General features: G+C 37.2%; 1 protein-coding gene across 12 annotated transcripts in view; it reads right to left on the bottom strand.

The window, feature by feature from the left end:
- USP34 (ubiquitin specific peptidase 34) overlaps positions 1-17,192 on the bottom strand; it is a 110,914-nt gene that overhangs the window by 27,544 nt on the left and 66,178 nt on the right. For 11 of the 12 annotated variants that reach the window (XM_068186138.1, XM_068186133.1, XM_068186134.1 and 8 more), the window contains 17 exons: positions 17,025-17,108; positions 16,618-16,704; positions 15,604-15,804; positions 14,182-14,264; positions 13,046-13,086; positions 11,217-11,341; positions 10,002-10,154; positions 9,174-9,278; positions 8,624-8,679; positions 8,390-8,510; positions 7,050-7,233; positions 3,800-3,963; positions 2,717-2,782; positions 1,489-1,635; positions 1,340-1,396; positions 1,166-1,243; positions 385-479 (listed from right to left, as the gene is read on the bottom strand). In XM_068186138.1, the coding sequence (XP_068042239.1) occupies positions 385-479; positions 1,166-1,243; positions 1,340-1,396; positions 1,489-1,635; positions 2,717-2,782; positions 3,800-3,963; positions 7,050-7,233; positions 8,390-8,510; positions 8,624-8,679; positions 9,174-9,278; positions 10,002-10,154; positions 11,217-11,341; positions 13,046-13,086; positions 14,182-14,264; positions 15,604-15,804; positions 16,618-16,704; positions 17,025-17,108 (1,847 nt within the window). The remainder of the gene's footprint in view (positions 1-384; positions 480-1,165; positions 1,244-1,339; positions 1,397-1,488; positions 1,636-2,716; positions 2,783-3,799; positions 3,964-7,049; positions 7,234-8,389; positions 8,511-8,623; positions 8,680-9,173; positions 9,279-10,001; positions 10,155-11,216; positions 11,342-13,045; positions 13,087-14,181; positions 14,265-15,603; positions 15,805-16,617; positions 16,705-17,024; positions 17,109-17,192) is intronic. The other variant, XM_068186137.1, reaches the window with a different exon arrangement.

Raw genomic sequence — 17,192 nt, 5'->3', positions numbered from 1 at the left:
ACAGATTTTAATTTAAAAATTCAGGATGACATAAAACCTAAGCAATTCTCCTACATAATGAGTAACCAACCAACCTCTAAAAGCATTTAGTATTTTAAACCAAGACTAATGTTTCTAAAGGTACTAATTTCTGGGTTTTTTTTAATTAAAAAATGTCATGAACATTTTCCTGTGTCTTTTGCTAAGATACTTTGGATTCTCTCTTTTGGAAATTTGATTTCCTTCTAATTTCTGGTTTGCACATGGATCCTTATAGGCCTACGTGATATAAAGTGAATGAAAGAGCAGTCCTGTTACATCTAAAGGATTACTATTATTCCAAATGGGATTTCAGGGATTTACTAAAAAGAAACATTAGGAATATTTATTTCTTCTTGACCACACCTTTTCTCAGCCCGCACTTTCTTCCCACAGTGAGAACACGTGTACATGTTGTCACCTTCCAAGGTATCTTTAATAGTTACTTCATCAAGAGATTCCTATATGGAAAAAACAAAAAAGGAGGTTACATTTATCTTGGATATTTATATTTTGTGCTTACATGGCCTGCTTTCCAAACCCCTCCCTTTCAATCTTACTTTGAGTTTAATTAACATTTCCATAAGTTATGAAAATAAAGCCCCAAAATTTTTCACAGAAGACCACATATCTGAACTGAGAGAAGAATTTGACAGGAAAACCAGTTCCTAACCCACATACAGAATTAAGGAACTAACTCATAAAAAATGGTACTCAATATTCCAAGCTGTCTCAACGAATTCTAATCTATTAAATTCAAATTTCAACTGTGGGAATAATGGTTGTTTAAAAAGCTTGAAAACATAGAATTATGCTGGTGTAAGCTTTAAATTAATTTAATAAGCAGCAGTACTTGCAAATGTTAAATCTTTTGACATTTACAGTTCTCATATAAAATGACCACAGCATGTTTAAAACAAGTAAAAAGGGATTATTGACTGTAGAACAACAGTCAATGACTATTGTTGGCTCCAGCTGATGGCACAGAGCAGTGAAAAGATGAAACTAAATGACCTCATAATATCAACCTCAAAACACCCCAAAACTGGAGTGAAGATAAAAAGAATTGAAATCTTCAAGTGTGTGGCAGTGTTTTATGCCCTTTGTAACTGAGATCTGAGATTCATCTCAGCCTGGCATTACTTACATAAATATTCTTCATATCTGCCACCTGGCACCTCACTGTGTAGAACTCCTCAGCTGTCTGACTCACATGCTCACAGTCCTGAACAAATGCAAGAGAAAAGCAATGAAATCACTTTTTTTGAGAAGTTAGGAAGTAATTATCTTTAAAAGATCAGGCTAGAGAAGGAGCACTTACCAAGGAAACGACATTGTTTGTGATAACACCTCCAAACAAACTTTTCACTGTGTTTTTCTGTGAATGAATGAATAAATAAATTCTGTCAAGGTAATTTGAGCAAATCCCTAAGTTCTCAAGCTCCCTTTTGCTCCCTCTTAATAACTCACCAGTTCTGGAGACATTTCCTCTATTTTTGTTATTAGGTCAGTGAAGAACTCAGTCATGTCTTTCTGCTCTCCAGTGTTCAAGGGCTGCTTATCCATGGTGTAGGTTTTACAGAAAGGCCTTGGGTTGTAGGCCTTACATTCACTTTCCTTTGATTAAAGATATCAAACAAAACCGAATCAACCCAAATCTTTTTGTTTTCAAGTTACACAAATGTACCACACAAATATATTAAGATCTGTTTTCAAAGAGACATCTTTTACATACAATATGTTTATTAGGCAGGATAATTTCCTATAATGCAAAGATGTTTTTAACTAATTGATAAGCATTAACACAATACCAGTGAGTAAAATACTGTTAGTAAAAAAGTATTAAAATATTTAGGAAATGCTTCATTAAATGAATCATTAAAATAAAATATCTTGGCTGAAGATGTGACACATGCACTTCCTGCATATCGGTTCAGACACAAAATAAAATGTGAGCACATCAGCTTGTATTTATGTATTTCTGGACATTGCTGACTTAAAATCTCGCCAAGTGCTCAATTCTCATTCAGACTCCTCTATGTTTTCATCTAGTTTTCAACAGGATGTGTTTAGCCAGAGAAAAGAATGTGCAGTATAAAGCAATTCTTTAGACTACATCCCCATTCCACTGTCTTGCACACTGGGAATGCAGGACTCACTCTGCTCTCTTTTAAGGATGTATAGCAACACAGCACCCCCTGTAAATACTGCTTTTTTTTGAAAAAAGTCTTTCTTCAAGATTTAAATAATAGTAAGTCTTGCTATGACTTTCTGTTCCTGTATTATTTTCTGCTAAATGAATAATTTCTATGAATCATGGGAGGCATTACAAGTCATTCTTTTCTCCATCTGTCTTCAAAGTGGTTGTGAATTTCTTACACAGAACCAGTGTCAAGACATTCAACTCTCCTCAGGCTTTTTTCATTATTTCAAAATTGTTTCAGTATTTTAACAACACTGAACACCTGGGAACTGCTTTGATTTTGTTTGGTCCTGGAATCTCAAAATTTGGCTGTATTTAAATGGATTAATCTTTAAATACTGGAGCAAGGAAAATGCAATGAAGAATGTATTTTATTTTATCACCAGGGAAGCTCCACCTGCCCAACACCTCTGAAATTCATTGATTCACCTGAACTACGTACAAAGAATCTCTAAAATAGAACAGTTCCTAAAAAATACCCTCTTTCACACCTACCATTAGGTATGTAAACATCTTCTGGAGTTCCAGCAGAGTGGTCTTGTGTTTCATATCTTCTGAATACTAACAGAAATTAATAAAAGAAGACTTGATCTTTTTGCTTATTACTTTCCAAAACTATACATTAAAAAGATGTAACATCCAAATAAAAATACAATTACTTTATTATGGACCATTAAGAAAAATGATTGTGTACAGGAACACACTGTCTATTATCTTCTGTTTAGAATTTTTATACTTATTTTACACTTTTTTTTGGCATGTCAGCACTAAACCTGAAAATAAAATAACTCTACTTTCTAAAAATGTATTGCAGGTAGGAGCTTTTGGGGAAGTATTACAAAGTATTAGTGGGTTTTTTTTAATTAGTAGTTTTTTTTAATTCACAGATGTTGTGAGGGTTCTGAACAGCCCTCTCCATAAGGCATTTCCTGTGCAGACCAGCAGCTTCTCTTATTAAGCTTTCTATTTGCATTTATAAATGGCAAATCCAGAAGTTACATGACAAGTACCAGCAATGAACAATAACAGAAAATGATGAGGTCATTGCCAATTGGGGCGTTTCACACATTCTATCTGCCCTGCTGATGTCAGGGACCAAAATGATACTTTCTCTCTTACAATAAAGAGACAAAAGTGATAATACTGAATCTCTGGAAGTCAACCAACGTATGATAATTTACAGGACCTGCTGTACTTCTGGCAGCACGAGATAACATGCTCTGGGAATTAATAAATAGTCATGAAAAAACATTTGTTAACAAAATGACAATCAGCAGTTAAGAAACAACAGACAATTCACATAAACCCAAACCTGAATCAAGCTACTTGAAAGCAACAGAAACATGACTTTTAGAACATTTTATTTCACTGCCACCTTAAGAACCTACCACATCAAATATTTAAGAAAAAAAATCTCTTCACTTTTAGACATCAACAAAAGCATCCAACTACACAAAAAGCAAACTAAACCCTGAAGAAATATTCTTTGTCTAGATGTTAGTCTTAAAAGGAAATCTGTATTTTTTCAGTATTTGCACTGATTCTGAATGTAAATTTCTATCCAAGCCCCACACTCACCTTTGCAGTGAAAATTGCTTGTCTGGCCTCTGGGATCATGTACAACTGCTGAATAGTGGAGGCCAAGTAACACGTGGCTCCAAGGTTGGTTAAACCCACAAACCTGCACTCAGCACGAACATCATCATGGGGCCAATAATCCCACTTGTAAGGTGCATGGGAAGCTGTGAAAAGCAGCAATCACACAGGCAGGAAAAGAGTAAATTCAGAGTGCAATTTGCAAAAATAGAAATACAATGAAAAGCTTGATGTTCACACTAATAAAATGTCACTGGTTATGCACTGTACATTTACAGGCACGAGCCAAACTGTCCCTGATCTTTAGGAAGATGGATTACATATTTCTCAGGAAAATCTTTAAAACCTCCTGCAACATCACTTTGGGCTGCAAGGGGCTGGCTGTGCTCTCCAAATGTCAAGTGAATCAGACTGAAAAAGCTATTTTCTTTTCCTCTAAGCTTTCCATTCCTCTGAATTTCATACCAGATGTAGCAATGGATTTCTTACACAGGGAGGCACCAGACAAGCTTGGCAGAGCTGAGTGACTCTTTCATGAGCCTTGTTCTGATATGGCTGCCAAGAAATCAGAAGAATGGGAAAGTTCTTCTCATCTGCCAGTCAGGAAGATGGTAACCAGCTTAGACAATCTTCCTTGGTATCCAAGAAGTTGGACACAAACCCCTGCAATGCATCCAGCTTTGCTATTCATCCCCAAAGATGTGATTCTCTGAAAACACAGTGTGTCCCACAAATAATTCAGTACCTCTGCTGAAGTATATGTTCAAATAAAGAGGAAAAAAATTCCCTCAAAAAAGTCTGGATTTATTTTACAATCCATAAAAGCTATGTGGGGTTCAAGACTTAAACTTTAAATGCTTAATTATTTTGTCACAGATGAAAGACTCATTAGGGATTCTTCTCACTCCACACTATCAGACAGAAATTCAGGAAACTATTTGGCATCCTCACATCTTCAGAGACCAGACGCTCAAGATTTTCTGTTGCACAACAAATAATGGTTGTAATCTTCACTTTGGCATTGGCACCAAAACAACTATTAGCCCTGAAGCTCCAAGGAGGGAAGAAAAGAGGTTTAATTCTCCTGTTTCAACAAACCTCAGTGCTGTGACCTCAGGTTACCTGGGCTGGTCGGCCAGTTGAAACAAAGCTCCCCTGCACATTTCACCTCCTAAAGGAGGTCATTAGCCTGGCAGAATAATCCAAAATTCCCTCCCCTAACTGCAATCCCTAAATGACAGCATCCTAATTCACCCTTTCTGAGGTAAGGACTCAGCATCTCTCCCTGCCTAGAGCTCATCAAGCTGTAATTGCAAAGCAATCAGTTGACTCCTCTGTACTTCACAGAGCAGCTGGGAGGATCTTCCACCTCCTTCCATCTGACAAAGAGCATTCAGGAATTTGACAAGGACTTTCTCAGGGTGACCTTGTGTTCCCCACCCTGGGATTTTTTAAGTGACTGACTTCATTTGTGTAATAAAATTTTTCCCTCTCCATATGGATCTTAACTAGAAAGGCAAATTTGAGGCTCGTTGATGTCTATCTTCTTTATTCCTCACTGTTGTTATAGAAACCAGCTTTTTCTCAGGAAGAGATGGGGAAACTTGAAACCAAACTTGCCATGTTCACGTTCTATTTTAAGCAAACTAAAGCTGAATTTTTTCCTCTCAGAATGACCATGCATTTCTTTATATTCTACCTTCTGATGATGCTCCTGCTCCATTGATAACACCAGACATGATCTTAAACTTGCCGGAAAGTGAAGTACCTACTCTTGGAACTGAAGGGTTTTATCAGTCTTTAAAGAAGCAAAACTCCAAAATATTGCAAGAAATTTTATGAACAACTGAAGATACATAAATCCACTCTTCAGTGAGATCCACCTGAATGAATTGGGAGCCCCCCCTGTCAAGAAAACACATTTAAAACCAAAGACAGGATGGAAATTTCTAATATTTCCCTTAATGTTTCTCCTAAGGAGGATGGAGAGCTAGGCCTAAGACTAAGATTTTTGAAGACTAGTAAGATTACAGGGATAACAAAGTTGTAAAAGCCCAGTTTCAATAATCTTTGGATCACAACAATGGAATAACAAGCCCTTGAACAAATGAGGTATCACAAGTGCTGTGTTGGGTGCACATCACAGAGACAACAGCACCCTGCCAGCTGTAATAAAGTTAACATTCATGCAAGTGAGAAATGCTGGATATGGAGCAGGAGCACAGAGCAGATGGCTCTGGAAAACTTGGGATGAACAAACAATCTAGGGAAGAGTGTTTGGAATAAAGTAACAACTGTGGTAAATGTTACAGAAAACATCAACACAGAGGAATTACTGAGATTTGGAGTGAGGAAAACATTGATTGTTAAAAACAAATGATTGCACCTGGAGATATAGAGACAACCTCAGAAACAGATAATGTGCTCCAAGCAAACAAAAATATCCATTATTTTCATAAAATATATTCTTCATAATATTTCTTCTGAGCACAGGAGACCTTAGAAGGCCCCCGGCATAAGATAATAGAACACAAAGCATTATTATGATCACATTTCTCTTTTGCTTGCTGAATTGTAAGACACTAAAATAAATTTCTGAGATTATAATAAATTACAGAACCTCAGGTTAGAGAAATTTTAAATGGGCATATGAAAGAGATCTAGCAAGCTAAAAATGCATAATGAGGATTTGTAAACCAAAGATAAAATATTAACTAGCTTGAAATTTTGGCGATTTCCATATTATACATAGGAACTGTGGTTCCAAAAGGCAGGAAGCATGGAAGCCAAGAGGCACAGCAAAACTGCTTTATGCAGATATCTGGGTACAGACTGAAGTCAGCTACAATGATACCAGAGGCGCTGAAAACATGACAGAGCTGCTCAGAACTCCAGTACCTCCATGTGGTTTCTACACTTTGATTTATGTAAAAATATCCTATGGCTCATGTCAGAAAGGAAAAAGGGAAATTAAAATCCAGCACAAGAGTACAGAACATGTAAAATCCAGTGTTACCTGTGTGTTCATGTCATTTAACAGGACCACACACTCTAAATAATAATATGTGAGAAGAGGTGATATGGGAATTACTTTGGAATTTAGTTTGTTAAGTGAGCTAAGATGCCAACATTTGTGTGACACTACTCCAGGTGACAGGGGATAAACAGCAGAGCTATGAAGTGGAATTCCCGGAGCAGTGCTAGCGGCCAATAACACTCCAAAGGTTCTTACACTGCATGTGCTGTGCCATGACCCAGTTGTGGAGCAGCCTGTAGTTTTCCACAGAGCCTTTCACCATTTCCACCAGCAAGTCGTAAGCAGCAGCCCTGGAGGAGTGGGACTTGCACTTTGGCTGCTGTCTGTCCTTCAGACTGGGCAGCAAGAACAGGAGATTGAAGATGTCCCTCAGAAACTCCTGGAAAACAGTTAAATTGGCACAATGAGCGCCTTGAATGTATTCTTAAAACATGAATCGTATATGAACAATTTTCTAGGAACTTCTGTAGACTTTCTGGACCTCTATCATGCAGAACTTTCTGAATTGAATACAAGTTCTGAATCACAAATTTCAACAACTTATACTGCATAAAGTGCACTGTAACCATATTATAGTCTAAAGAGGAACATGCCAATTGGAAAAGAATCACAAAATATGACTGGTTTTAGGATTGATAACTTGACAAACCAGACATGGATTTTCAGTAACTTTTAGGACTAGTTTCTCAAGCTTTTCTTAAGCTTTCTATACATCCAAGCTACATAATCTGACCTTTGCATACATCTATTTTTATTTCCACATCCTCCTCCACACACTGCACTCTGTGAATTGAATTCTTACTCTAATTCAATCTGCAAGCTCTCCCTAAGTTAAACACACTTATCCGGCAGAACAACAGAAGCAGTCTTTTAAAATGCTGTCAGCAATGTCACATTTGGACAATCAATTACCTTCAGGGCCATTTTATGGCAACAGAATAAACAGGAAAGATATAAACAACATCATTAGACATCAGGGCCTACTCTTCAGCTGAAAAAAGTAAGTTCTGTAGAGTCTACAGAAAAAAACAATCTAAAGTTGTTTTTACACACAATTTGCTTTTTTTTTTAAGACAATGCAGTTCTCAAATATAAAATAAGTTTTTTAGCAATTTCCCCTGCCTCACCACTTTCCCACTCTACAAGCACAGGTGGAGTGTAATAATCTTGTAACAGATCTCTGCCACTGCACAGGTGTGGAGCTTAAATGTTACTTTTAGATCAGACTGCCCAGGATCTGGTCAAAATCAGCTGTTGTTAAGGACTTAAACCAGCTGATGCTGATCAATAGAAAAAACATTTAAAGACAATAAATGGGAAAAAAAAAACCTACAGGGATGGAAGAATTCTATCCTGGAATTACATAGAAAGGGAAGGAACTGTATATGCTACTTGTTAATAAAGGAATATTAGGGTTTGTCCATCATCCTAAGGCTAGAAATATGACAAACTTTCATGTATTGAGCCCTGCAATCAAAATGTGGTAAAAAAGGTACTATTTTGATCTCTCAGTGGTCTTGCAGTGTCCTTCTCACCTGGCCTTCCCGAGAGAATTTGAAAGGTGGCTTGTGCTTAATAACACTGGTTGCAAGGCGAAGCAGTCCTGTGAGCCCATCATCCTCTATGTTCCCATCCTGATGGTCAAGGATTTCCCTGCTGGACATGCACATAGAGGGAGAGAAGGAATGTCAAGAAGGAATGTCACAGCTCTGCCCCACCAACAATAACCCAATGCAAACTCCAAAGGGAATTCCTGGGGCAAAGCTCACCTCCGAATGCAGTCAGCAAGGTGTCTCGCCAGTGCATCTAAATCAAGCAGGGTTGTCTGATTCAAAATAAAGAAAATGGAATACAAATGGGAAAGAATTATGGACTTCTTTTGGAGGAAATGTTATTACTGCACACAGAAAAACAGAGATAATTAAAACTCATTTTCAGGCATGCTCTATGGCAAGTTTTCTGACTTATGCTAAGTGGCTGTTAACTGAATTTAACTCTTTCAGCTTTAATCAAATACTTGATTAGTTCCATCTTGGAACACACTGGAATTATCAACAGTGTAATTATCACAGATAATTACACTATTCCCATGTCTGTGACCTTCAACTAAGTTCACCTTGTGTGTTATAACAACCCCCCTCTCTTGACTCTACAGAATCACCACCTGAAGCTCCCAAGAGCTAAGTACACATCAGAGTAAACTGGGAGATGGAAAACATCCAAGAGCTACTCAAAGTAGTCCATCAGAGCTTAAGAAAAAATGTCTGAAGAGACCAATTAAAAGCAATAAACACTGGTATGAATGCAAGGGAAACCTACCTGACTTGCATCTTTGACATGAATGTTATCAATCAGTTTGCACAGGAGCCAAAAATACTCCTTACAACCAGGTCGCAGCACAGTTTCCTCTTCATAATCCTCTATCTGTGGAAAGAAATTGCTTTTGTTCTGAAGTAGAAGACAAAATAACTGAATTAAAGGAGCACAGTGAGGCCAGTAACTGTGTTACAAGAGAATTACTTTCTTCAAGCCGCTAAGGTAAGTATAAGAACAACGTGTTTTACAAGTATAACAGTGTGTGCTCTGTTTTTCTTCTGCAAAATTTATTAATTTTCTTGAAAAAATGTCAGGATGATCTGCCAGACCCGTAAAAGATTTGTAGAATAGTGTGGAGTTCATCCCACCCACTGCAAATCACAAAAATATTCAGGATTAGACTGGACAAAACATTAAAAACTTGGGCTGATTTCAATTAGTAAATACTTCTCTAATTTAAACTCTCCTGAAAAACAGACGAATATTGCAAAATCTTCTGTAGACTGTATTAATTCAACTCTTTTTTAAAATATCTGTGTACACAGACATTGAAATTTAAGAACATGAGCACTTCCCAAAAGCTGTCCTGCATTTCTCCAGGCACAGCCAAGCTGTAAATTACTGCAGTGTCACAGTTTAACCATTTTTGGAAAGTTTCTGGAAACATCTAAACCAGAAGCCTTCATATCTCTGTGTATCTGAAACAGTATGTCAGACACAACAAAAATATTATATTATATTAGTTTAGTTTATTAATTTTAAATTTTTTACTTTTTAATATTACTTTTAAATTTATCTTTGAGAAAGTCGTGTCAGTTCTTAAATTCTTACCCTAATTGGTTTCAGAGCTTGAGCATCAGGGAGAAATTTTAACAAGGTTGATGCAGCCAGCAGCAGAAAGGAGCGATTGATTGAGTCTCCCCCATCCAGGCCAGAGAGAGATAATTTGTACAAACCATTGCAGGACTCGTGGCGAACTGCAGTCTAGGAAAAATAATAAAATTACATGATTACACTCATTCTTTGGAAGTTTTTTCCTTTTGTATGTTTTTCTTTCATAGGTATATAAATTCCTCTCATAATATCTAAAAGGCCATCAGGGTTGAATAGGTTTGAACAGGTTTGTCTTTCTAAAACAGGTATTACAAATAATGTGCATTTAAGCTGCTAACAGAAAAATGTAAAATATACTATTCTAATTAAAAACATTCTTTGTGCCCTGTGTCTCAAGTTAAGTATTTTCTATGGGAATGATTACAGTGACTAGAATAGAAAACTTCACATCTGGCAAATCAAGGAAATCTATGTAAATCCTGAATTTACCGTTACTCTTGTGTAACTACTAATTCATTTAATTTCACTAGAAAAACTATTTTTTTCTTCCTTTTATTAAGAAAAATATCCACAGAGTAACCAAGCTTTGGAAGTTTGCACTCTCTCATTTCCAGGGATTTTAAACGGAGCCAGCCTGTAAACTTTTTCTGTGCTTGAGCAATAAAGCAACAGGTATGAATTACCGTATCATGTCCAACTTGCACCTTTAAATGATCACCAGTAAATACAAAAAAATTCTACTGTGAATATAATTGATACCATTTTTAAGCCTTTATTACAGGAGAAAAAATTACTTAAAGCTAGACCAAGCTTTGGTCATGACAAAGATGTTTGTATCAATTCTAATTCACCACGTTCTGTGATTTTAAGTACAGAAAAACAAATACAAAAAAAAATCTAATAATGTAAAAAACATAATGGGGGAAGTACATTTAAGCTAATTCAAGTCAGGTGGCATCACCCAGAAATTTCAACAAATGACAATGCTAAAATGACCTTCAAACAGAAGCCAAGGAGAAAGGTGAGAGCTTATAACATGGTTTGCCACTGAGCACAGAGGTGCCACCTTCCAATGATCACTTCTTACCCAGCACTGCAAGGAACTGAAGCAGACTTTGCCACTTTTAGCAGGAAAACACATGTCCTGGATTTAATGGCAGCCCAAAGGTAATGACAGCAATTAGGATTGTACCAAACTCCCGACTACCATACCTCTGGAATAAGAAGGGTGAGTTTCTTGAGCCAGTCTTGCAAATGGTCACTGTCAGCCAGACTGGATTTTACCAAGGAGCAGCAGTGAGCCCAGCTCACCAAGAGCCACATGGAATAGTGAGTGACTGCAAGAGGAGGAGAGAAACCTCACTGTAAGCAACAGCAAAGGCTTTTTGGGCAGAAGGGTTGCACAGCCCAAAGTGGCATTTATTTCAGTCACAGTAACAGGCAAGACAAAATGTCTCTTGGCACTAAGCATACAAAAAACCTCAGAGTTTTACCAATATGCTGATTAAATACTGACCACTGTACTAATGATGACCATCCAATTAGATTAAATATTACCAGTGAGGGCCACAGTACTTTCCTAAATCTCTACTATTTGACCCGTGAGCTGGTGCTTTGCATCACATCTTCACACTGATTTCCTGTTTTGTACTAATTTCTGCGGCCATGTTTGTGTTGCCTCAAACAAAAGTTCCACTGCAATCATCTTGCAGCCCCCAAGTAACTCTGGAATTTCTTTGGAATTGTCTTTGTAATGAAATTAGAATGAGAATTTTGCAGTGCTTCAGACTCCATCCAGTGTCACCTTTCCTCTGGTAATAAGGCCAGCATGCTTTCAAGGACTGCACTTTCAAATATCCCATTTTTAAAGGAATTGCCAACAGAGAAACCATTCTTCATCTTTAATTATTTAGGAGAGAGACTGCCATCAGCAAGAACCCAAGCACAGACCTATCAAATGAATGGCAGCAATTTCTGGGGTCAGTATCTACTGCGGTTTGTTCACAGCAAACGAGGCCTGAACACCCAATTACAGATGTGTCCAGGGGTGTCCAGGGCAGCTTTTTTATGGGAAAGGACCCCACCTGTCTTGCCAATGAAGCTTTTCCTCTTGGCAGAATAAAGAAAGCTGCTCTTGGAATAAGGTCTAATATAAATTTTTCAGATGCAACAAGAGCTTATTCCTGGTAGCCCCATCATCTTCTACTTAACTTCCACCTGAATTTCCTATTTTCTTCTTTGCAAAGTGTTACATTTTGATAGGATCTTGCCTGCATACTTCTGCCACTGGTTATTAATGCAGGCTAAAGTGCTGTATGGGATTTGTCTGAATTTGCTGTTCTCCTCATTGATGCAACTTGAGCTGAAAATTCTCACATGGAATTTCTGCCACAAGCCCAATCAGAAATGTTTTGGCAAGAGGGAAGCAGCTGCTGCCCATGGAAAAACTCACTGAGCAGAAGATGCTTCCAACCACTGCCCCAGCTTCACTCCCAAAATAAAACTGGATTTTCCCCTTTCTTAGTCTTAGATAAAGTTTGGGGATGATGGGTGGGAGCAGGAATGGGGGAAAATCCCAGTGGGATTTAGCCTGGAAAGAGGATTGGGAAGATCTCAATGAGATATCAGCCAGAAACAGGAGCAGGAAAAATCCAGACAGGAATTCTCTGGGAAGCTTAATCGGGAGAAAACCCAGACAGGATTTCTCCTGGAATTAGGATTGAGGGAAAATCAGACTGGATTTCTCCTGGAATTAGGATTGAGGGAAAATCAGACTGGATTTCTCCTGGAATTAGGATTGAAGGAAAACTGGACTGGATTTCTCCTGGGAAGTGGATCGGGGAATAACCATTACTAGATTTCACCCTGAATCCAGACTGGGGAGAAAACCCAGACTGGATTTCACTCAGAAACCATGGATATTTCCTTGCAGTAAAATGATCTTCCAGCATTCTAATGGTGGAATAAATCAAAATAATAAATTATCATCAATTTGCCATCCCTATTATTAGCTCCTTACACAGCTGTTTTGCAGCACTGACCTTCATGCCTTGACCTGTGATCAGACTGAGCCTTCAACACCCTGATGGGAAGAAGAGAAAATAATTTGAATTTTATCACAGAACATAACAGATTATCACTCAGAAATACAAGTACACACAAGGCACATCATAGTTACTCTTAAGTAACCACTTGGAAAATCATTCATCTTAAAAGGCTTCATTGCTTTCAGTATTCAAAATTATAATAACAATAAAAAAACTATTAAAACCTTCAAGTCCCCCCCATAAAGCTTTACTGACTACAAGATTAAAAGCCAAGGAGAAGTACCCATAGCCCCTTCCTTATTTTATCCAAAACAGAGATGTCAGAGCTAAGAACTGACCCACACAGAGGAAATCTAGTTTTCTTTATAAAAAAACCACACTCTGAATAAACATTTGCAAACTTTAAATGTTTATATTTATTTACCTCAATTTTTATTAATTACAATAAAAAGTTATGAAACCAAAAATATAGCATAGATACTTAAAAATTATTCCTGCAACTCAACTAGAGGTCAAAGTTAAGCACATTTGCAGACTGGAAACGCTCTGAACGTCCTTATCAATCTTTTAAAAACATGGTAAAACAATTAACCATCACTTGGAATCAATTCTACAACACCAGTGTAGCAAAAACCTGACCTCCCCAGCATCAGTCTGCCTGCCACAATGCAGCCTTACACAGAATTGCTTTTCTCAGGACAAAAAGGCAACAGGACCAAAATCTCCAATAGGTCAGATTTTGCCTTCAGTATCAGTAGGATGGGAAAAATAAGTCAAAACTGACAGACAACTAAGCAACATGAAGTGAATTTATTTTAGTTTTTCCTTTACACTCCCTTGAAATTGAGAATGCTCTGGAGAACACGAAGAAGGGATTTTGGCATGAGAATTTATGTCATTTATAGTTTATACATCCATGCCTTACACCCTGACCACAGAGTTCTCACCCCTCTCCTCTCTGCCACTGCAGGAGGTGACTAAGAAAAGCAAGTCTACAGCCTCTGGAGCTCAATCTCTGATGTGGCTGTCAATGTGAGCACAGCTGAAGAGCCCTGGGGTCGTGAAGGAAAGCAGCGATGAAAATGCGCAAACTCGATCAGCTTTATCACAAAAATAAAAAGATATTGTACCTAGGTGCCAAGTTGTCATATGTATAAGCAACTGACATAAGTCGCTGAATCAAACTGGTTCCCTGGACAAGTACAAGAAACACCTTTAAAAATTGAAGTCGAAAGAAAAAAAAAAAAACAAGTTAATATAACAACAAGCTTTTTGATCTGTTTTTCAATTATACACACTGTGTGAATCTAAATAAACCCACCTGTGCAGAGGGAGGAAGGGCCAAAAGCAAATCACAGCATCTTCACAGTTAATTTATTGGTTTCATTAAAGCAGAGCTAAAATCCCATGTTTCACTGACTAGGTCTAGATGCTAAAATTTCATTCTCAAAAGAAGACAATTCAACTGAATAGGAAAATCAAGCATTTATCCAATCCTCTCAGTAAAAACACGATATTTTTTTAAAAGCATAAACTACTCACAGCCTTTTGAAAACCTTAGGTTTGAGGAGACAGGGCTGAGGATGAGGTTGGACACTTAAATTTTGCCTGCCTCTGTGATCAACACATTTTATTGACTAACCACTCTCTTAAAATATTCATATTTAGCAAAACTGACAGACTACACAGAATTTTAAAATCCAAGTCTGAAGAAAATCTTAAAATATTTAAATATCAAATCCACGGCAATCAAAAATACTAATCAATTGACAAGTAAAAATTTAAAACCAGTTAGAGAAAGCAACAGCACCGTTTACATGTTCAAAGATTTAATACATTTGGTAAGTTCCCTGTATGACAGTAGCCCTGGTTATTTAGGGATTTGTTTTGTCAAAAATGGCTGATATTTATAGAACAGTTAAGGTCTTTCCAGGTATAACAATGGGGAAGTTTGGCTGCTCCAGCTCAGAGTTCAGACCTGCACTTTTTGGCAGTCACAGCTGGTCCTGTGCCCAAGAAAGTCGATTTACACTGAACGTTTCCTTGATGCCAAAATATCCCAAGTGCTTGGCCTGCTCTAGGAAATCAGCATGCAGGAATCTGGCAGGAAGGTTTACAGCTGCAGGTAAGTTCACACTCACTCAGGTAACCCTAATAAAGTTATTTTAGTGTTTACTAAAGGAATCCAACATGGATTTAACAAGGACAAGGGCAGCTCATGTTATAAATACAGGTTAATAATAATACGCTACTGTAAAAAAGGACTGATCAATTTAGGAAACAAAATCTAAGAAACAGTGACAAAGCACTGGAATTCTGAATTCCCATGTAATGGGTTCATCAATCACCAAAAGACACCTTTTGGTTGCTATGTTTAAAACTATTCAATTACTTTTCTCGAGAACAAGTAAGAGATCAATTAAATTACTGAGAAATTAGTACTACTACCTTTTCCACTGCATGTTTCTATTACTGAAACAAGGACTTCCCATTTACTCTTTTAGAAAAGGAGTAGTTTCCTACAGCTCACAGAACCTCTGTGTGTCTCCTACCTCTGTCAGCCGAGGGATATGAAGGCCCTTGACGTGGTCACTCGTCGTCTTCCTGGATTTGCCCGGCCACGTCCTTTTCCTGTGGCTCTCTGCTACCCCAGACCAGGCAAAGACATCATGGTAAGCCAAATCCAGATCTGAGGGATCCACTGCAAACTGGCAGATCAGCTTCAGCAAGCAAGCAAGACAGTCCAGCTGCCACTGGGAAGGGAAGGAAAAGGAATCTTCAATTTTGAGGGATTTATTTTACACATAATTCAATGCCTGCTATGGAATTTGCAGCTGAAAAACTCAGCATGGTATAAAGGAGAAAAAACTAAAGTAACTTGAATTCAGCTCAAACTAATGATAGAATAATGCAAAAGATGATTATTAGTCATCATTATATAACATGTTAATTATTGTAAAGTGTCTTTATTAGCACCACAGCCACTGTGCTAATTGTCTCACTGACAGCAATGGAAAATGGTATTTCTTAAGCCTCTTAGACAAGGAAAAGATAATTAACAGATTACTGCTTTTAGCACAGACTATAATAAATAATTCTCCAAATAACAACCTTCCCTAAAATAAGCAGAAAAAAAGAGCAGAAATAAACACTCCATTCTTGTTTGGCTACTTTTGATTTCTTTAAAGAAGTATGATCTGTTATAGTAATATCAATGCAGTTGCAATCATTCCTGAGGAAGGAACACAGGTTTTTTCCCTCTAAGGTTCCATGAGCTACAATGTTAATAATGGACAGCCCTCCCCAAAACCCACAGAAAAACAGAAAGGGTGGTTTTAAAACATAAAAAAGCGGACGTATATGTATACTTTCTTTTTTTAAATAAGCTCTTCCAGGAATATAAAATATTCAAAAAAAGATGCTACTACATAGACTCTGGTGGTTTCAATCACAGAATTAATCTATTTTGCAACAGAAAAATAACTGTAACAAAGGCTCAAAGTATTAAATGTCTTTACAAATACCAGGAATGTTCTTCTGGAGAGAAAGAGTGACTGAACACCTACCACAGTCCACGATTCTTGTTCCTTAGGCTCCAGGATTCCAGAATTGAAAATTTCCAGTAACTGTTGGAGTCCTCCAGCAGCAACAAACTGTAAATATATTATGGAACCAATGTGAGAAAAAGCAGATACAGAAATACCACTAAGATCAGTTAGATACCAACCTAAGCTTTAGAAATTAATAAATAAATTATAAACTTTTCAGCTGGATATTTTATGAAAGCAAATGAAATAATTGTACATGGCTACCACAAGTTTACAAGCCTGATAACACAGAAAAACTTGCAAATGTTATCCCTAAATTTGAGATAAGCGACTTTAGGAGAGATAATATTTTAAATGGGTTTTTATTTTATATATGACTTGAAAAACTCTCTTAGTTATCATGGAATACTGTAGGAAAAACAAACCTTGCAGCTCCACGTGTTTTTACTGTTTTCTATTTGATCTTCACTTGAATCATCTGAGTCTGGGTAAAGATCACTGTAACTTCCCTAAAGATAAACAAGATGAACTGTAAAAATAGCTAAAGAATTTTAATATTATAAAATAAATCATCAATATACACTTTGGTTCAG

Source organism: Anomalospiza imberbis, chromosome 3, assembly GCF_031753505.1.
Source record: "Anomalospiza imberbis isolate Cuckoo-Finch-1a 21T00152 chromosome 3, ASM3175350v1, whole genome shotgun sequence".
NCBI classification, from domain to species: Eukaryota; Metazoa; Chordata; class Aves; order Passeriformes; family Viduidae; genus Anomalospiza; species Anomalospiza imberbis.
This window is presented reverse-complemented; position numbering and strand designations above follow the sequence as displayed.